The sequence below is a fragment of the Halyomorpha halys genome, unplaced genomic scaffold (genome assembly GCF_000696795.3).
Source record: "Halyomorpha halys isolate HHAL.00 unplaced genomic scaffold, Hhal_1.1 Scaffold940.1, whole genome shotgun sequence".
NCBI classification, from domain to species: Eukaryota; Metazoa; Arthropoda; class Insecta; order Hemiptera; family Pentatomidae; genus Halyomorpha; species Halyomorpha halys.
The window spans coordinates 200,389-222,569 of NW_027114279.1; the positions used below are offsets into that span (position 1 = coordinate 200,389).

The 22,181-nt window shown below is 28.4% G+C and overlaps 2 protein-coding genes across 2 annotated transcripts in view; one reads left to right on the plus strand and one right to left on the minus strand.

Annotated features, from left to right (window-relative positions):
* Positions 1-22,181, plus strand: part of LOC112210019 (glycosyltransferase 25 family member) — a 389,701-nt gene that overhangs the window by 3,849 nt on the left and 363,671 nt on the right. Inside the window, exons 2-5 of the mRNA XM_067051487.1 lie at positions 62-290; positions 907-1,249; positions 1,997-2,116; positions 4,848-5,037. Coding sequence (XP_066907588.1) covers positions 62-290; positions 907-1,249; positions 1,997-2,116; positions 4,848-5,037 — 882 coding nt within the window. The remainder of the gene's footprint in view (positions 1-61; positions 291-906; positions 1,250-1,996; positions 2,117-4,847; positions 5,038-22,181) is intronic.
* The window catches only part of LOC136796782 (melanocortin receptor 4-like), a 38,003-nt gene continuing 26,608 nt past the window's right edge, over positions 10,787-22,181 (minus strand). Inside the window, exon 5 of the mRNA XM_067051488.1 lies at positions 10,787-10,921. Within this exon, the coding sequence (XP_066907589.1) occupies positions 10,787-10,921 (135 nt within the window). The remainder of the gene's footprint in view (positions 10,922-22,181) is intronic.

The following is a 22,181-nucleotide window of genomic DNA, read 5'->3' on the forward strand; positions in this document are numbered from 1 at the left end:
TATATGGTTTTGAATATCTAGTAGTAAATTGCAGTTTACAATTTTATTTTTTTCCTTCTAGGTTCTTTAGTGATCATAATATTGATAGAAGCATTGAAGTCTTAAAAAAGTGGATAACTGTGAATATTAAAAATTACCACAGTATAGAATCAGTTCTTGATGAAGAAAGTACACGAATACCTGGTGAAGAAGGGGTTGCTCATTGGCCTCGTGAACGATATTCACATATTATGGATTTGAGGGAAGAAGCAATATCATTAGCAAGACACAAATGGGCTGACTACATTTGGGTAATACTTTTTTTAATTTTTTTTTTGGTTTCTTTCAAACAAAATGTGACATTCATTACTCATACTTCAGCTCCTGAAACTGTTGGTTTGTAAAATTTAAGAAATAACTTAGTCACTAAAATTTGTCTCTTTGTTTTAATAGCTTTTTCTGGATTTAATTTCTTCTTATTTTAATTTATACTTGTAGAAAAAATAATTATAATTATAATTGTACTATAACAATTGTAATTTTTTGTATATGAGGCATTTGGTTTTTTTTCGATTGTAGTTAAATAAATTATTTGACTGTTCCTTTTCACTAAATTCGAATTGGTTTACTGCTGCTTTCAATGGATTTAACCCTAATTATAAATATTCCTGAGATACTTAGTCAATATAAGACCAGTTTGAAGAATTTACAATAGCGCTTGAAATAAACTAATAATTTGAAATATTGAATAGCGCTATAAAAATAACTAAATTAATTTTTTTTTTCTTTTAAGCAATTTTTTGTTTAAATCCCTACTCTATATGGCAACCCTAACAATGAGCCATGGAAATACATTGAAGTAAAATATTTTTTTGAGAGCAGTTCTTATTTTTATAAGAAGTCAATAATTATTATGTTTTTATTCAGGTATTGGATGCAGATGTTTTTATTACAAACCCCAATACATTGCACAAACTAATGTTGAAGCGTAAGATAATAACAGCCCCTATGTTGAGATCTGATGGGCTTTATTCTAATTTCTGGTGTGGTATGACTCCTGAATTTTACTACCGTAGAACTGAGGAATATAGTCAGATATTAGGCAGGAAAAAGAAAGGATGCTTTAGTGTTCCAATGGTTCATTCAGCTGTACTGATTGATTTAAGAGCTGTAATGTCCGACGACCTTACCTACAACCCAGAAAATTTGCATGAGTATAGTGGACCTCACGATGACATAATTACATTTGCAAGATCTGCCAATATATCTGGTATCTATTTATTCTGTTCTTATTTTTAAATATTTACTAATGATAAATTTTATATTTATTATATGCAGATGAATTATTTATATTCAACACCTGGATGTATCAGATGAGAAAAAGAACAGGTCCAATCCTTGTCAATAAAGTGTATTTATTTAACAAAAGTTACTTGTACCTGAATACAAGGTAATAGTAACCTTCTGACCTATCAGCCTAGCTGATATCCCAACAGTTTAACCTATCTGATGTAAATTAAATTGAATATTAAACTTAAATTACATGTGGTTGGTTATAGTAAAAAAAAAATGCTTGAATATTATCTGTTTCTAATGCATTTAGATGTATATAATTAACATAGTTAACCAAATGAAGAATATGGTATCGCTAAAAACTTCTGTTTTTTATTTTCATTATGTTATTATCACTTAATTTAAAAAATTCTACAACTGTCCCCTTGTAAAATATTATACTTGAATTTTTTTTATTATTAGCTATGATATAATAAAGCATATCTTCTACATATTGTTGATGTAAAAGTGATCAAATGCTATTTGTGCTTGATCACTTTTACTTTTGACCCAATGATATGTCATGTAAAATACACAAAATTATTGGTATTTGTTAAATGAATAATTTTTATCTAATTTTGACCCTTCAAAAAAGTTTAAATATTTTGACCTTTTGAAAACATCATATATTTAACTCCTGCATTGTATTCTTCTAATAAGTAATAGAATATATCTCTTTTTGTAGGTGTTAACATGTTTGTGTGTAATGATGAAACATACGGATATGTCATGGTTCCTATGGAAAAGGATGATCGATTAAATTATGATCTTCTACAACTTAAAAATCTCAAACTTGAAGTTTTAGGTATTTAAAAAAATTATTTATAGATTGTATAGGAGGCTCATTAAAATATAAATGAAATTGTGTTTTTAAATTTTAGAATTGCCTTTAAAAAAACTTAGAATAATTATTTTTATCATACCCTCCTTATCCAAAATAAATTTTGATATATTCATATAAAATTTATTTTGTTATGGAAGTTAAAAAAAAAATATTGGTATAATGCTGAAGAAGGGACACAGTTATTTATAATGGTTTTATAAATGTTGGTATATATATAGTTATATCCCCAAAATATCCAAGAAGTGAATTAATATATGGATTAGTAACATTTTATTTTTATTTCTAAATTTTTTGAACTAAGGTAATTGCAATTTTTAAAAATTTATAAAAAAAGTGTCATATGATGTAAAAAATTAAGAAAATGTTTTTCTACAAATTTAATAGTTAACCAAATAATTTTTCTACTTAACCATCCGTCTTATTGACAAATTTACTCAACCCAATTGGAAGCTTTTTTTATCCTTTCACTGTAAAGAGGGGACATTTTAGGAATCAGTTATGCATGAAACTCAACCTCATTTTGTCCAATTTTAATCATTGAATGACTTCACATAAAAAGTTTTATCGTTATCATGTGCAGGATTGACAGTTATATCGAGTGTACTTAGATTATTTTATTACTATGATTACTTGTATCCATGCTTACTTCCAATCCATATAATATATATATCCAATCCATACTTAAATCCATGCAAGGGTCTGTACTTATTTATTCTCTTACTTCATGTATTCCTCATTTGGCCAACCAGATGCAGCTGCATCGATATATATACCCGATGTCCATTTTCTATAATTTATTGTTGTCCAATATATTTTTTGAAATATTTATACTTCTTCAATCTTATTTGTTTATTTATTGTTTTGAATGAATGACTGCCGGTTTTCATGGGTGATCCATTCTTGATTTTTTCACTGTAATTAGTATTTTTGAATCAATAACAATTTTCTCTTGCCATCATAGTCTTGGACTTCTGATGCCTAGTTAGATTAATGTGTTCAGTCTCAGCCTTTGCTGGTACTTCATTCTGACTTATTCTAGCATCATGAAGAGCCTGATGGTCTTGCAAACAACTATGTCATTGTACAAACCTTTGATTTCTGCCTTGGATCTTCCTTTCCATGTTTGTTCATGGCTTATTAAGTTTAAGTTTTTTTTGGATAATTTTACTCTTGATGAGTATTATTGGTATAATGAGTGCTAGTTGAAAGGTTTTAGTGGTACTCCGGAATTACAATCTATATTTAAGGAATTGTCTTATAAGAATTGTATATACCTTCATCTTAATATTCTAGGACAGAGTGTTGCTCCCTAAGTGTCACTGAGTAAAATACTCTATTCTAATAATGTGCTGTTCTATCCTCAATCGTGGATTCTTCATTTGCTGAAGATAGGGTAGTGATGTTTTGAATTAAATCAAATTAATTTTTTGAACTACAACTATTTAGTGGCAAATATATAATGTTGCTTATAAACAATATTGTAATTTTTATTAAATTTTAAAGAATACTGATGAATCAAGATATATACAGTAATATTGTTATATTCTTCAAACTTTAAACATTCGGACACCATTTAATGGTTTTTATTAATAGGAGCTAATTTATCATTTTATTATACCAAATTTACCTCTATATCTTTAATTTTAGCAGTCAAGGAATTCTTTTCACTTTCAATGACTTCAGTCTTTCTGTAAATCATTGTTTAGGCTGATAATATACTAGCTTGGTTAAATAGGTATGAGTTTTCATTTATTTTGAGTCTATGATTTCCTTTTGAACTTGACTACTTCTATAAACCTGAAATCTCAGGTTTTTTTTAATCAAAATATTTTGAAATTATAATATATTTAAGTAGAACACTTCAAGGCAGAGTTGGGCAACTATGAAACTAATAGCTAAAATTGCCATGGTAATTGCATTCAGGAAAGACACACAAATAAACAAAACTTATTTATTTGTGCCGACATTTCAACCTAAATTTCAGGCTTTTATCAGAGAGAATTAAGCAAAGATTCCATTTCAAGCCAAACCAAAAGTCATCTGAAACAGAATATCTACTTAAGTCTCCCTGATGAATGCCTGAAATTCAGGTTGAAATGTCGGCACAAATAAATAAGTTTTGTTTATTTATGTATTTTTCTAACCGCACTATCCCCCCTCCCTCCCACTGACCATCTCCTTGTTCCCATTGATAGTTCATAAGATATAAAGCTTAAGGTAATATTGAGAAATTTGTATGGGGTATAGTGCCGATAAAAATATTGGTGAAAAAATAACTCTATTTAAAGATATTGGGGTTAATTATGGTTCACAAAAGGACCTTTAAGATCTTGAATTTGGGTAATAAGAATGTTATGTGATAGTGTAGATATGTTTAAATCAGTAGATATTTATTTCTCTGTGATACTTTTACCTATCTTACTCAAACAGAGCTTTTGATTTGCTAGATTATAGGATGTGTCTTTAGTAATTGATGTTTGATTTTTTTCTGTTTTATTGAAAAATATCATGAAATGATATTTTATAATTATTTAGTAAGCCACCAACATATAATAACAATACACACCAAGTCTATTAATTTTATAAACATCAGCTATTTAAGCAACATTGGCTATTTATTATAGTTATTTCTTTTAAAATGATCATAGAAGTTCACCACTTTAAAATAAATAAATTTCTTCTTAATCAATAGTTGAAAGTGGACCATTGGAGTACAATGTGCTTCTGCAGGAATATGTATCAATCCCTGAAGAAGATCTAATTCCTGTTGATGAAACATTCATGATCAACTTACTTAGAAGACCTGATCGTCGGAAGAGAATGGAAGCTTCATTTGCAGAGCTTCGCCTTGATGTAACAATCGTCAATGCTGTAGATGGCCAGTAAGTTGTACTTTTACGTTATATATTTTATTAAAGTAGTCAGTTCAATTTATATATGTTTATGATATTTTAATTTGTAGTGTACTATAATTAATATTATACCCCAGACCATTAAATAATTAAGAAGTTAACCTTGTAAAATTGTTTGCATTTACTTGAGTTATTCATTTTGTTTGCCAAAATAGTAATGGTATTGGTAATTGAACATATTTTAGTACTTATTAGTATAGCTAATTTTCAATTTTATCTAGGACCTCAGCATAGTTAATATACATTGATAAAGTAATGGAAATTGGTTCATTGTATTTTTTTTTTAAACTGTGGAGTAATACCGTTGTACAAATAACCTCAAACCCTATTACAGCTGGATTTTAACTATTGTTAAAATATATTAAAACTGTTAACAAAATAATTATGTCCATTTCTCTCTTGTGTTGTCCTTTCATGGAGGAAGTGTGGTAAAAGAGGTACCAAGGCAAGAAAAGTGTTCAGGATCCCAAATTCTGTGGCCCCGGATCAAAGGGATGTTGACATTTTTCAAATGCCAGTGACATCCAATCTCCATACTTATAGTTTTTTTCTTTTTTTATGACTATTTTCCTTTGTAGCTTAGCCTCTCATTCCTTGAATTCTTTGTGTAGTGTTTGTGCTGAATCTGATATAAAGGCAATCTCTTCTATGTATATGCTTATGCGAGTATTGTCATATTCCGTTTTCCTATGACTGAACTTGCTGTTCTACACTACATGTTTTCAGGATTTCATTGATAATTTCAGAATAAAATAATTAACTGAGATTTTCACCTTCTTTGACCAACTCTATCGTTGTTGAAACTTCTATTATTTTCGATTTTGGCCCAATAAGGGTGCTGTGGCAAAACAAATTCGGGAACCTCTGCTTTAGAGAACTTATAGTTTGCTTGAATAACCCCCTGGTATGTTCTTCTTTTACAGTACCGTAGTTTTAACCTTTACATCTTGAATCAATCATTGCTTTTATGTTTGAGAAGACCAAATATGATTTGTTGTCATGCTCTCAAACTTTTTGTTCGATTGATATCAGCATGAAGATATACTTATGAGTTTAACTTAACACTTTGACCAAGATTGTTGACACATATTTTTTTATTATGGAATTTATTCAAATTTATTTTTTTAAGTATGGAAATTTATTTAATTATGGATTCTATTATTTTACACACTTTCAAAAACATTTTTTAAAAGGTCTAAAGGTTTTTTATTTTTAAAAATATTTTTTTTTACATTGTTTTGCATTAATTCGTGTTGTCTAAATGTTTAATAAAAAACGTGGTAATATATATATCAACTTTCTAGTGTTCTTATTCAATAATTCAGTTAAAAAATGCCCAAAATATTCATGTATCAGCTGATTACAGACATAGATTGAGTAGCATAGGCCTACATGTCACCCGACGACAATGTGTTATTATGGTTAAAGAACTTGTAGGTAAACTTTATTTGATTTAACATTACATTTTGTACATTACATGATGCTTATTTAAATTTTTAAAAAAATACATGTATATAAAAAAATTAATAAATCGTGCTTTTAAGTGGTTTTCCGTGTGGAGCTCCCATGGTCAAAATGTTAATAGTTTATAAGCTACTTATAACTTCTAGTTGATTTTCCACCAAGCTGCTGTATCTCTTCTTAAGGATAGCAGTATATGTTTGTCAACAGCTTACGTCAGGCAGATTGACATTAGTTTTGACATTCACTTTGGCACCCTTTCTTGAATATGGGTATATTATATCCTTATTCTTTAGTTATCCTTATTTTATTGATTTTTTTGGGGGGAGAGGGTTAATTATTGATGTATCTTAATTTGATTTTTGTGACTATTTTATTTTCAAATTAACTTAGATATTTAGACAATATTGTTTGCATTTAATGAATAGATGAAGCTTAAACTAGTAGTACGATAATTGATTGAAAGGACATCCTTATCCCTCCTTGCTTATGAAACCTATGCTGAAAAAATATTTTATAAGCCTTACAATTATCTGATTACCTTACATGAAATCATAACTTGTGAGATATTGTTAATAAAAATTGAATTGTGATTATTTTATTTTATTTAGAAGATCTTCAATCCTTCTTTATAAAAACGCAGAATGTGAAAGTAAAATAATTTATGAAAGACAGTTTTTTCAAATTGCTTGCTTAGAACACTTGATTTTATTGCAAATAATTCATGGTTTTGAAATTAGTTAATCAGTCACTGATTGTTCTAGTGGGCATTGAGGCCCATCAATTTTCAGTCTAAGAAGACCAATAATACTAATTAAATTATAACAATAAAAAATAATTAGCAATAGGATTATAGGTTAATGCTTACACTTTAAAATTAAAGCTAATCCCTAATTAATTATTAATAAATGTTTAATATTTTCTCTGATATTCCATTAATACACCTTCAAAATTGAAATTTCCTGTGGTGCAACCAACTTTAAGTGATATATCATATTACTTTGATTTAGTTCTATGGTCTAGTTGATATGCATTTATAACCTTAATTATCAAGAGTGCTTAGAAATATGTTTTATTGTTTTGTTTTGCATGTTAGGTAAAAGGTAAGGATATTTCCATCAAAGAGGTTCCTTTCCATTTGAATCTCCTTGCGCCCACACTTGCTACTAATTTCTTAATTTTATCCATAAGTTGTTGTCCAGTAGTCTTTTTGTCTATTTTTGATTGCTGAAAAAATTTATAATTTTTTTTTTCTTGTGACCATTTTGAAATTTATAATGACTCAATAAATAGAAATAACTAAAAACAATAACATATATTTACACCAAAATTTATCAATAGCTTTTATCACACATCATAACATGTTAATTTTACATTTTATTCATTTATTTATTATAAATGTTTATTGAAAAAGTAATTACAAAAAGCATTCTATGTATACTTATCTATGGTATGAATAGACCATCATAATACTATATATAAATACTGTTTATGTACACATATACTACTGACTATTTTAAGATTTTACTCGGTAACCTCTTTTTATTAAAACTGAAATTATTTTTGAAATTGATAGCGATCATTAAAAATCTTTTAATCCATGAGTTGATAAAGTGTATTTAAAGTGTTATCAATGATTTTTAATGCAAAACTATTTAATAAATTCTTATATGGACCAAAAGTTTCTAATGGAGTTTGATTTGTAAAAGTATAGATGTACTGAATATTCCTACTTGGATAAAAGTTTAAAGCAGAGCTGGATAGTATTTCAAAAAGATAAAATGTCTTGTATTTTAGGAGAAAATACAAACTGCAAAAAGTATTTTGAATTTTAACAAACAACATATTCTGTATTTTTAAGCAACAAAATAAAAAATTGTAAAAAGTACTTATATGAATAAAATACAAAAAGTTGTTTGTATTTTAGACTTTGTATTTAAAATGTTAAATTCAAATCTTGTGTTTCAGATACCTAGAGAAAAGTATTTCAAAAAGGAAAATCTTTAAAAGTATATTATGTTTGAAATACTTCCCTTCCAAAAAATATTCGTGTAATTTGTATTGGAATTTTTTTTTTCAAACCACAGGTGTAATTTGTATTTAAATACTTTTCTTTGATAATATTTGGCAGTAGTTCATAATTAAAATACTTTCATTTTCAAAATAATAATAGTATTTTGTATTTGCAATACTTTTTTAAAAAGTATTTTGATTCACAAGTTTTTCCCAAATCTGGTTGGAAGAAAGTTATGAAACTGGAATCCTTCACCTTGTTGAGCTGTTACCGTCCAAAAAACTAGGTTCTATTGTGAAATGTGTTTGTTTGAAAAACTTCTTCTTAAATGATTTTTCATTTATATTTAGGAAGTTAAGAGAAAATCTAAATAGTTTACATATGTTGCTGGAAAATATTTTTTATAATTTTTTTAAATTTTTCATTTACCATTATTGATTTTTTATTTTTTTATTTTAACTAGAATAGACTGATTGATTCAGAATTTTTATTAAAAATATACCACACTATTTTATCAGTTTTAGCTCTACTCCCTTATAGATGTTTTATGTCGAAAATATTTGGAGGCGTCTCCATTAGTGATATTTAATTGTCAAATATAAAATATTTGATAATAATTTCCCATCACCATCAAATTATTCCATAAGTTATAGACTTAGTAAATCTAATAAGAGTCTGAAGTCTATTTTCGTCCTGATATCTTCTCTGTTTTATTAGCCTTTTTCTATGTTACATCTCTATCTAAGATAAAAGAATTATGGTAGTCAGTCATTTTTTTTTAATATTACCCAATTTATTATAAGTTTTAAGGCCCCTTTATCTAAAACTTGGTTTTAAAGACTGTTGTTCTTTCATAATCTTTGTTGTTACCCTTTCTTATTTTTAAGAACCTTTCATCTTGTAAATTACTTTACTGTCTTTAAACAATACGTAAGGGTACCAGTTAGTTTGGAGTTGTGAGAAATATAAAGATTTTTAAATTAAAATCTTCCATAGTTGTGTTATAGTGACTCAATACAAATCCATTGTATAATGATAACTGGCATAAATGAAAACCTATTTTAAGCAATTTATGAAGTTTTTTTCCTTGCTAGTTTGTGAAAGAATGGTATAATTTTTTTATTAGTTTTGTTGGACACCTATCCTAAATTTTTACAAAAAAAAAAAATATTCAAGCTTATCTCTTTTTTTTTTTGTCTAGGTTTTGCCAATACTTTTGTCTCCAAACTTACAGTTCAAATCGTTTCTCACATTCTGATTTTTTTCAGAATTTTTTTTTTCAAAACTACTGAAATGAATGCTAAGAAAATTCTTGATATTATTTTTTTAGGGCACAGGAATATCTAAATAATAAAAAATATGCATAAGAAATATTTGGTACATGATAAAAACTATTAAATTTTTTACTTGAAACTTTTGGATGATATTTATTGAACATTTTTAGCAGAATTCAAAAATTTTAGTACATATATTTAAATAGAAAATGTGAAACTAAATGAATGATGACTGGTGGTAAAAATTAATTGAGAACCAAAATTAAAAAAAAAAGAAATGTTATGATAAATTAAGAAATAAATTTATACTTAACTATTAGTTGATATTGTTGGCAATTGTTATTTACCTTAGGGAGTCATTAGTGTATGTTTTGGGTTGCATCCAAATCAACAAAAAAAAAGCTTAATTTGTGTTGATTATGATTTAAATGTTTTAAAATAATAAATATTGGAATGAAAGTTGTAAAGTTTATTATGAGCTTTAGGGTATCCTTAGCGACCCAGTTTTGCCATATGCCACCTATACTGTAAAATCCCTATTATAGATAAAAAAAAACTGCTTATTTCATTTATTTAAAATTGTCTATTATTTTTCATTAAAGCTGGAAACATTTTCAATAATTCTTTATTTCATTTGAATTTGAAAGGTTGTGTTGCAATAGAACATTGAGTTAAGTTAACGGGCTCAGGAAAGATTAATGAAGAAAATTGCCACCTGTACAATTAGAAAAACATTTAGAGAATGTTATTTGAGGAAGTGAAGAATCAAGGTAGCCTTGTCGTTCTACCACATTGTGTTGATAAAAGTTGGAAAACAAATCTGAGATTAAAAGTTGAAAAGAGCAAAATAGATAATTGGAAGAGAAAACTAATAATCAAGTTTTTTTTTTCTTTTCTTTAAGAAAAATATTTGATATTTTAACATGAAACACTTATAGTACTTTTATTTTAAATATAATTAAAAAAACAATTATAGCTGTGTGCAGTTTTCCCCGTGCCTTGGTAAGAATCCCCTGCTCTGTATTTCTGATAACCCATTGAACTCATTGCTGTTCTTCCTGCAACATTTATTTTTGAAACTGTTTCTCATCTTCTTTAATGCATGCTGCAAAATAGAAAAAAATATCAATTAGAATTAAATGATATCTTTGAGGATAGAAATATGGTAGAATCCTATTGATCTGTCCAAGATGGGACCAAGATATCGCCGGTTTAGTAGAACTGTTTAATCCCAAGTGTATAGAAAGAACAAAGATCAATGATAATTTAACTTAAATGATAGGTAAAAATTAAACTTAAATACAACATATTATATTATTAAGTTATCAATTTCAAAATAATATTCATGTAAAAAATATATTCTTTGTGAGGTACATAGTTGTTATTTCAGATACATAAGAAACCTGATATAGAGCCGATGCGGCCATAACGAAGTTCATGTTCTCCGCCATATCCACTACTTTAGCTTATCACCTTACGCAGTAGTACTAGTGGAGGAATAAATGTTACAGGACGAGGGAACTTGAGGCGAAATGGTTGACTGTATTGTGGCACGAGAAGCAAAGGCAACACACGCCGACCACAGTGTTAATAAACATTTGTACGTCGACTGGTTTTAGAGTTATAGATTTCTCAAAACGAATTCACTAACTACTGATTTTTCAGTGCATTTTTTATGAAATATCGCTTTTTAAAAAGCTATATCTTGAGAACTATTGAATATAAATAGCTCTATCATATAGTACAAGAACCGGAAAGAAAAAAAGGCAGTTGTCTCACCCCAATTTTTGATTACTTTAATGAAAACTATGTAAAATTACTATTCAAAACTGATGAGTCCACCAAGTATAGATAAGGGGAATAAAAAATGACGTCTGTTTCAAAACTTAAAAAAAAATCAATTTTTCATTCGGAGCTCTATATCTTAAAAACTACCAACAACACTAGAACAAATCTAAAAGAACATTATTTAAAGAAGAGTAAATTTGCTGCAATATTTGCCCTAATAGAATATTTACGTCCAATAGTTCTCAAGATATAGGCTTTTAAAAAGCAACATTTCATAAAAATGTACTAAAATATCAGTAGTTAGTTAATTTATTTTGAGAAATATATATCTCAGGAACTATGTGATGTTCAGATGTCTATTAGCAATCAAATTAAAGCTAGTTTAATGTCTTATAGTGTAGTTTATCACCTTTACCTTCGTAGGATATTAGATACTAGTTTTCATGATATTTGCTAAAATAAATTGATTTACAATTGTTTGGAAAATAAGTTTGATTTATGAAAAACTTTATTTCAGAAACCATAGGACGTAAACATGTCGGCCAGCACTCAAATTAAAGCTAGTTAAATTTACTATAAAATAGTTAATAATGTTTATCTTTGTAGGAGTAGTAGTTTTTATGATATTTGCTTAAATGAACTCACAAAATGTTAATTGCTAGTTAATCGTATAAAATTTTGGATTTTTGAAAAAATATATCTCTAGACCCACAAGACGTTCATATGTCTGCCAACACTCAAAATAAATGAAATTTAACTTACTATAAAGTAGTTTATGATACTTATCTTCGTAGGGATCGTTGTTTTTATGGTATTTACACATAAATATAAATTTGGCAAATGAAAATTTGTCCGAACAACTATAAATTAATTTATTTTTAGAAAATTTCATGAAAACTACTACTCCTACGAAAATAAACGTAATAAATTACTTTCTAGCTCATTAAACTAGCTTTAATTTGAATGCTAATAGACATTTGAACGTTAAATGGTTTTTGAGATATAGATTTTTCAAAATAAATTCATTAACCACTGATCTTTCAGTAGCAAATTATAGGATTTTCATAAAATGTTGCTTTTTAAAAAGCTATATTTCAAGAACTATTGAACGCAAATAGCTCTTTTGGGCTTACAGTTTAGAAAATTTACTCTACTTTAAATGATGCTCTCTTAGATCTTCTATTGTTGTTGGTAGTTTTAAGATATAGAGCTCCGAATAAAAAATTAATTATTTTTAACATTTTGCAACAGCCACCATGTTTTATTCCCCTTACCTATACTTGGCAGACTCATCAATTTCGGCGAGTAATTATACCTAGTTTTCAATAAGTAGTCAAAAATCGGGGTGAAATAACTGCCTTTTTTCTCCTCTTGGGCCCTTGTACTATAGGGGTTATATTTTAGCAAATTTACTCTTCATGTCTGGTTTTACAACTTTTTTTTTTTCAAAACCATGGAATCCGAAAGAGCTGCGTAATCCTTATTCAGATCTTTTGTCAAAACATACAAAAAGTTGATGAGTTCTTTTAGCATCTATGGTCAGACAGTATTATTTATTTTTCACTTAGGCCCACAAATTCTCGAGTAAGATTAGTCATGCGAACATGGCTCACCTTTCATTCTATTCAGCTAGAGCTGTATAAAGGCCCGTATAAAGTATATCTTTACATCATTTACTGGAATTTGTCCGCAATTGCTTTCGGACCACTATGCGCCGATTCGGATCCGACCTTGGCGGGTTGAAATTCATTTCGTGGCGTAACCACGGTGTAAATTTCGAACCTCTCACTCAGGTTGGAGTAGGTTGATAAATAGTGGACAACCCCTCTTTCCTGCCCTAGTTGAAGTTCAATAGACGTAAAATGAACAAATGAACAAACTTTTGCATTCGTATTAGAATAAATGCCATTCATTACACGTGCTCATTGGTATTATACTGTGATAAACACACATTAGATAAATTTATATAAATTAATACCTTTATCTTAATAATAATACTCTGAAAAGAACATAACTAACCCACACTTGCTGTTGTCATGACTTCAAACATTTTTTCTTCACAAACTATTATAGCTAATAAGTGTTAAATAATTATATAAAAACACTTGTTGTATTTGAATGGATTTTTTTGCCAATATAAGATGTTAAAAGTGTAAGAGAAAAAATGTGATATACGTATCATACAACTTTGAGATGAAATTAATTCTCCTAAATTTCAAAATTATTTTTTTGTTATTCAGGATGACAATACTTTCCCTTACTATTTATTTCAAGTATAGGTAAACGAAGGTAAAATTGGACGGTAAAATTTTCGGATGGAAAAAAACAATAAATAAAAATTCTTTCATACTTTTATTAATCATTGTTTTATTATTAAAAACCCGATACGGATATTTTTTTAAATAAAAAAATAAAAAATACTGAAAATTTTTAATTTTTCTGTTGTGAAAAGTTTTATTTATGGGTTTTTTAGATGTGAAAAACGGCTATCATCTTTGTTCCTTCATACAATACAGAAGTGTAACAAATATATCCCACTGTGTTCAACTTATAGGATAGGAAGAGATTGTGGAAAACCGTTTTCGCCTTTAGTTAAATGTTTTTATAGTTCATGTTTATCCATTTTTATTACTACTGACAATGGGAGATGGCTGGTTAATTATAATATACAAAATTAAAGGTATTTCAAATTTTTTAAATATAATTTGGCAGTTTTTCTGGCTATTTAAATGATGTTAAGAACTTCCATTAACTTACCAAATTTAATTAAAATCGTTAGGCCCATTTTTTAGGAAATTGAAAAACATGTGAAGAATCGATCATGTAAAGAGGCTCTTTCGGTTCTTTTATTTTAACGAAAATGTTGCTGTAACATTCTACAACATAATTTAACATACACCTGCCCTAAATTTGTAATTTACGTTTCCTGCAAGATCTTATTTTTGAGTTAGGATGTTACACACAGACGACAAAGCAGACTATTTGTGAGACTGGGTTATTTAACACAATTATTGTCGTTTTGACTCAGTTCCTTGAAAGTGTCTGCTAGAGATGATAATGAATACCTTAACATTGCAACTCTGCTTATTATTCTGGTCACTTTTTAATTTGTTCCAACATCCTATTTATGTCCAAAACCTTTTTCACTTTCACGTTTGAGGTATGTTTAAGTTCGACATTTCCTTAGATATAAGACTACAGTTTTTAAATGTGTGAATTTTAAGTCTCTACAAATTTTTATAAAATTCAAAAATTTTGAATTATAAGCTTGTTTAGCTTTCAGTTCGTCTTCTGAAAGGTGGTTGCCTGATTTATGGGGAGTAAAATCTAGCTCAGTTGCATTTAAGATAAAAAAAAATTTAAGTTATCTTTTTATTATCATAGACACCCTATTCAAAAGCCCCCCCCCCCCCATGCTAGGCTTATAAATAGTCCCATATGCTCCATATGCATATTAAAATCTCATATTTTCATGGACTCTATCCCCTGCACGAATATTATCCTCTATTACATCGTGAGACCTTACGCTTTAGGTTAGCGTCCTCAAGGCAAAGGCAAAGCAAACAGATTATAAACTAATTAAAGATAAGTTATTATAAAAATAAGACTATTTAAGTTAAATGCAACTGATAAGAATAAAAAGAAATGTTTACTCTAAACCTTTATTAAAAAAAAATACTGAGGTTCTATTAAGTAAAATAAAATATGTAGCAGCATAAAATTAAACATAAATAACTGTTTTACTGTTTTACTCCTATTCAATGAACTTTATTGATTTACTCTTAGATTTACGTTTCATTGAAATTACAACGAAATCGATGATGTTTAGGTTAGTGTCGTCAACTTATCTTTAATTAATTTATAGTCTGTTTCCTTTGCCTTTCCCCCCTCCCCCATCTTTCGTATCATAATCAATTAAATTTTGATGTATGTTTGAGGCTCATTCGTTTTTAATTGTGGAGTAATATATTCTGGCAATGAAGTTGTTAGGGTGAAATAAATGAGCTTTAAGTTAATTATGCAAATACTCCCTGCTATTGTTGATTGTACGGGATAACTTTTAAATCGAATTTCTCTGTTGAAGCTGGAAGAGTATTTTCTAACTGAATAGCTTTGGTGGAATGGTTAATGTCATATATGTTTGCATAAACAAAAACACGCGCACTTCTTCCATCACCACTACACACTCATGCATCTTAAGGAATTCATTGTACGAATGATCGTTAGTAACCTTATATCAGAAAATGCGTATTATTAATTAGTAAATAAATTATTAGTCATTTTCAATAAAAAAATTTTAAGTGTTTGAAGTATAAAAATAAAAGAAAACAGAAAAAGGATAAAACAGTTATGAACAAAACAACTAATATTTGTAAAATTAATAAAACACAAAACTGTCTTCTTTGATGAAAACATAATTTGGGAAATAAAAGTAATATTGGTAGTAATAAAAAGAAAATTGCTGATAAATTAATAGAAATAATGATGATAATGGATAAAATTATAATGAAGATAAAATAAAGTAAATAATGATAGTAATAAAAAAGAAATTGCTATCACATCAAATGTATCACAAATGAGTCTAAAATATTATTTATGGCCATTATTATGTCATTATGTTGGGAATAAACTCCTGTGTCATCAGAAAACATAGCTATGGAAGTATATGTGGACTGGATAATGTGAAGATAAAATTTTAATCTGAAAGGACTGAACCTTGTGGAATACCAGTATGGATTTGTCTGAAGATGGAGTTTGTGTTATTTATTCAATCAGTAAATATTTAATTGTTTTGAAATAAGTTATGATTATCATAAAAATATTTTGGAATATTATGTCAATCCTTATACGCTTGTTGGAAGACCAAGAACATACCGGCGTATGTTTCTTCATTTAATATGAGTCGAACTATTGCAGTTCGTGTGAGATGGAATGGCTAAATTGAAAATCCGGAATAATCCTGTTACATTGAAAAAAGAAGAATGATGTCATTTAGTAATTTATTCTAGTAATTTTCCGAAAATGGGTAATTAACTTATATAGCTCCTGACATGTTTAGCGTTTTTTTCATTGTTATGTAGACATCAGATAAAATCAGTGTTAAACGATCTTTTTTCCCAATGCTTAATATTTTCTTTTATACAATAAACGATAGTGGTATGTACTATTTAAATACAAATCATTTATGAAGAGTTACCTCGAAAAGAATAAATCTACTTTGAATCTGATTCGAAGTTTTGGTTTATCAAATTAAAATGCTAATTCCACCGCCCTGAGTATTTTACCAAGTCTTAAACTTCGGTTGTGTATTCCGTTTTAAATTATACGAAGCAAACTCATTTGATGAATTCAGTTTACAAAGTATTCATTTTTATTAAAAGACTAACCTAGAACTATTGGACTAATGGTTTACCAAGAATTTATTTATAATACTTTAAATTGTATACATATTTCTATATATTTACATTTCTAGTGTTCTGAATATTTGGTAATAATCCAATATTGTTTTTTCATAAATTTGTGAATTATACACCTCCAATTCCTTGATATTCTGAGCTAAAAATATTTTTAGGTGATAATATTTTTGATAATGGTATATTGTAAGCTATAAAAGCTGTATAAAAAAGGGTATAGATGATTTATCTAAAATCAATATTTTCTGTCCAACATCTCACGTTAATATTTTTTACGCCAGAACTATTTATATAACCTAATATATTTTATCGTCTACTGCTAGCCGTCTAGACTAGATTTTTTTTAGATGATATTTGAAGTAGTTTTTAAATCTTTCAAGGTATAAAAACAATGAAAAACCTCTTGTTATTCAGGATTGATTATTCCTTTGTTCACAGAATCCTATTGCCATTACTTCGTCATTACATTTTCTAGGCTGGAGACACTGTTAGACCTATTCGATTGTGTTTCTCGCCAATTTAATCAATAACATTAGTGCCGCATCATAGAAAGGTACTTGTGTTGTGTTCGCGTTCGTCCATTCAAACACTCTTTTGTCATCAAACAACAATCTAAGAATTTATTGAATATGGTATTCATTCATCTTTTCTACATAAAAAAAGATGATCTTTTAATGTTATAGACCATTTTTTTTCAAGCTAAAGGTGACCGAGTTATCACTTGTCGAAGCCAAAATTCACATTTCATTATGTCCTATTCTTTTGATAGTCTAGATAACAAATAAATACATGACGTAGGAATGAGATCTTCTGTTAAAAGCCAACATGAGACCCCAGGCTTGAAAGAGGGAGATGGCTAGCATACTACTATTACTATTATTATTAAGTATGAAAGTATTTTTTTCTTTTTTTTGGTTTTATATTTTTTCAATTGAAGTATAATTTTCTTGGATTTGAGATGGATGAAAAACTATTATTCTACTAATAATTAATTTTATTTTTGATAAAATATTGACATGCCTAATTTCTTTGTTTTATTAATTTGCTGTTAAATTAATAATAGAAAACTTCTATGGATGAAATTTTGTTAAAGCGCACAAGTAAACATACCAAGAAATTTTGTTGAGCAAGCAAGTTTATTGAAACCCAGTTTTTATTTAGGAGGTAAAGCCAGCCAAATAGTTTTTATTTATTCTTTATACACGCTGAATCTTTCAGCTATTTATAATTTAATATCCATTATGCATGTAATAAGATATAAAGCAACATGTCTTATCCTGTAACTGTGGGATGATCTGCAACAATGCCAAGTTAATTGATAGGCCGAAAAGTTCAAAGAAAATTACATAGTCTACTGTTTTTTAAAGGGAGCGCGATGGCACCGTGGTAAGGCATGATGCTACTAACTCCAAGGACATGGGTTCAAATCCGGCTGGGCAGAAAAATGTTGTCTGTTACACTGTAGCCGTGAATCAACCCTGTGGTTTCTGTAGCTCTCGTGGGGTCCACCTAGCCCTATAAATTGAGTGAGGTACCCTTAATTGGGTAAAAATCTGGCGGTCGAGCGTGATTCTGACCAAATCACCTCCTTGCAGAACCGTCGGTCTAGTAACAGTACTTCCTTACAAAGTACTGAACCCCTGACCCTTCTAGGGTTGTAGCGGTACAGATTTTAATTATTTTTTAAATTGAATGACTCGTAAATTACCTTATTTTATTTTTATTTAAATTACCTTTACTTTACTGTTTTGATTATTATCATTTGAATAAAATATTTCATTCTCATTTTCGAACTCATTCATTTCTTTAGTCTCGATGAAATAGTAGTTGCCTAGCTTTTGCCTCAATAAAAATTGTGTGAATTAATATTTTTTCCGGAAAAATATTTATTTTCCGTTTACCACACTCCTGAGAGGAGCTAATAATTGGAAAAAATATAATATTTTCTACGTTTTCACTTTTTATCTGACCCATCTATGGGAAAATTAGATAATTTTTAAAGGCTATTTTTTGTTTCTTCTTGTCCGCAATCCTGATCATCTGTGTATTCACTTAGGCCAATAATTTATATATATAATTAAATATTTTTTGTTCTGTGTATAAGTAGTCTCTTTAAACGCGTATCATTAAGTTATTCAACCGTAGCTGGGGAGGCCGTCCTGTTGGTCTCATTAAAATTAGCAAGCACTCCAGGCGACCAAGCCCCCCGAACATTGTCATTAAAATGATGTGGCTGGATATGCCACATCATCTATCAACGTCGTGGTCGAGAGCTCTAATTGTTCGTTACCTTAATCCATTTTGGAAACTCTGCCAATAAATCGCTTTATCTTTTAGGACAGTGTCCCTTATTAGTCTGGTTAAAAAAACTTTATCAATATCAGTTTTTGTGATCTATGCTTCTGTTAAAGTTTTTATTTTATTTCAAACAGATAATAGATGGTGGAATAGAGTCAGAAACAAAATTTACTTTATTAACTGTAATTTTGTAAACAGAAATTAAATAAATGAGCCTAAGACTACTGGTCCTATTGGATGACCTAATACAATAACCTGGGAAAGGATATTTCAGTTAGTATATATTGGAGACAGGGAACTAGGAAAATAGGTTTATTTGCCATGCAGAGACCTATCAATATTCAATATTGTCACGCCGTAGTATCATCCTTGACTTTTTTGGGCATCCGAAGTAGAATTGTTTGGTTGCTGAGGTCTGTGGAATTATTCCAAACCACAATAACCTTTGTTTAATGTTAGGCTATTGGGAAATCAAAATAGGGCAGTTGAAGTTTGAAGAACCGGCTAAAATGTTTACAATACTGAGAAATGTTGATTAACAGAGGCGCCAACTGTTGGTTTCAAGCCGTCTATTAAAAAAAAAAAAAAAAAATTTCTCAAACATACTAAATAAATGCTTTGTTCACTAAACGGTTATTTATAATAATATAGGATTACTTGAACGAATCGTTGCATATCAAATCTGTTACTCACTTTTTCCTTATTAAATTTCTAGTGGTATGCTCAATTGTGTTATTCGTTCTGATTTTCGAGATGAAAGCTCTTTGGTGTGGGTTAGGATTTTCATATTATTAAAATTGTTCGTACATTGCCAAATCTTCTTTAATTTTCATCTTTCTAGCAAAATGTACTGATCATCCTAGTGGCAACGAAAGTGGACCTTATTATGCAAATTCGTTTCTGCCATTAGGCATGATGAATTCAGTGTTATGTAAATCTAACTCTAGAGTTTTACTAAACAAAGTTTCACGGATTTTTGCCAGGTAATACTGAGTTGATGTTTTGAATTAGTAATATTTCTGATATAAATCCCTAATAATAGTATATATAATGATAAATGCTACGGCTCTCTGCTAGTATATTCAGTCTCGTGTGATTGTGAATGTCACCATACAGAAAGCTCATACTTCTGTACATGTAAACAGAAAGTGTTTTAAAAAGAATCTCGAGTTCTTTCAAATGTGTATTGCCTCTGACTACTTTACCAAGTTTTATTATTTTTTATAGACAATATAACTCACAATCTACTAATTATGTTTAAGGAGATATGTAATAAAACCGTCTCTTATAGTATAAGATAGGATTATTCCGTATTCAGTTTTTTAATTTAAATTAATTTATCTTTTTTTTTTCATTTTGTAATCTAAAAGAAGGGATTTATTGTCATATTTTGTACTTAGCATGGTAAAGTTATTAGCCCTTTCGTCTTACTTATATAATTCGAAAACTAAATTTTCTTTAGATATTTTGAATTAAATTATAAATAAATCATTATAGTAGGGGTATATTGATTCACCATGAGCGCCGGGGTGCGTAAATGGGTGGCAGCGGGCTGAAAGGTCTGCCACCGGTGTTACCTCTCCGTGTCATGAAATGAATTTTTCAGCTTAGCTCTGTGAACTTCTCGCCTACCACTTTTACAAATAAAATTTTAAATATATCGTTTTATAGAGGGATATATTTGACATTTAAAAAAAAAATTGTTTAAATATTTACTCCAGAATGACTTTTGAATACAGCGAAAAAAGTTGTAAAACCTAAAATCAAAATAACCAAGTATTTATATATTTTTTTCAACAACAAACTTTGTGTTTATGATTACTTCAAATTATTTAGAAGAATAAATTAAATAATTCTTATTTTTTCTTAATGTTTATCTGTTTGTAGTTAAATTGATTTTATTCGTTCAATTTTATCGCCATATTTAGATAAAATCTGAACGAAAATTTTTTTTCTTCTCTTATATACCGTTATGAATAATTAATGAAAGTTGGTGTTAAAAAATGATTAGGTTAGATATATTTGTTGACTTAAATTACGACGTAGCCATTAAATATTATTAAATAACATTGTTCCGTTGATGGGACTAATCTGATCTGATAAATATCGTGAAAGTCTAACTAATCGTTTTTCTTTCTTTGTTTATTCTGTTATTCTTCTTCGTCCTTTTATTGATTTTGCTCCTTTTTTTTTCTGGAGGCAACGAGATAAATCCTTGAGCTAAGAGGGAAAACTTGTTAAGTCTATACTTTAATACAAGCTATTTCTGTCTTCCTGCAAGATAGATCTAAAAATTCCACGGAAGAATTGGGAACATTAGTTTTTTGGCCTCAAAATTCATTTTGTCTAGTCCTTGGCCCCAGGGAAATTCTTATTTAAAAAAATAAAATAAAAAAGACGGGTGTGGGGAGTAACGTGAATGAAAAAGAGTTAAACATGGTTCATATAGAAATGAATTCGTCCCTTTGGATGAATATAGTTATTTTCGTAGTTTTTTATTTAAATTTTTTTCTAATGTAAGCATTTAAAGTCTATCAAGTTCTTGTATTTTATATTTGAATTGATTGACTAGAATCTGGTGTGTGAATTGTAAAATGAGAAGAGCTTTGATACACAATAGATCATTTTTATTTAATTGTATAGTAATAGTAATTAAACTAAAATTTAATAGAAAGTAATGATACCATTAAATTGATTGAAATAGTAATTTTCATGATACTTAAGTTTAACAATTAAGAACCTTAGATATCAAAAAAGAAGTTATGTCTATGTATATATGAAGAACTTAGCTGTATAACTCACTTACTCTATTTTTTTTCGGAAAATTTCTTATTATTTTTATTTATATACAATCTGCCTTTTGCA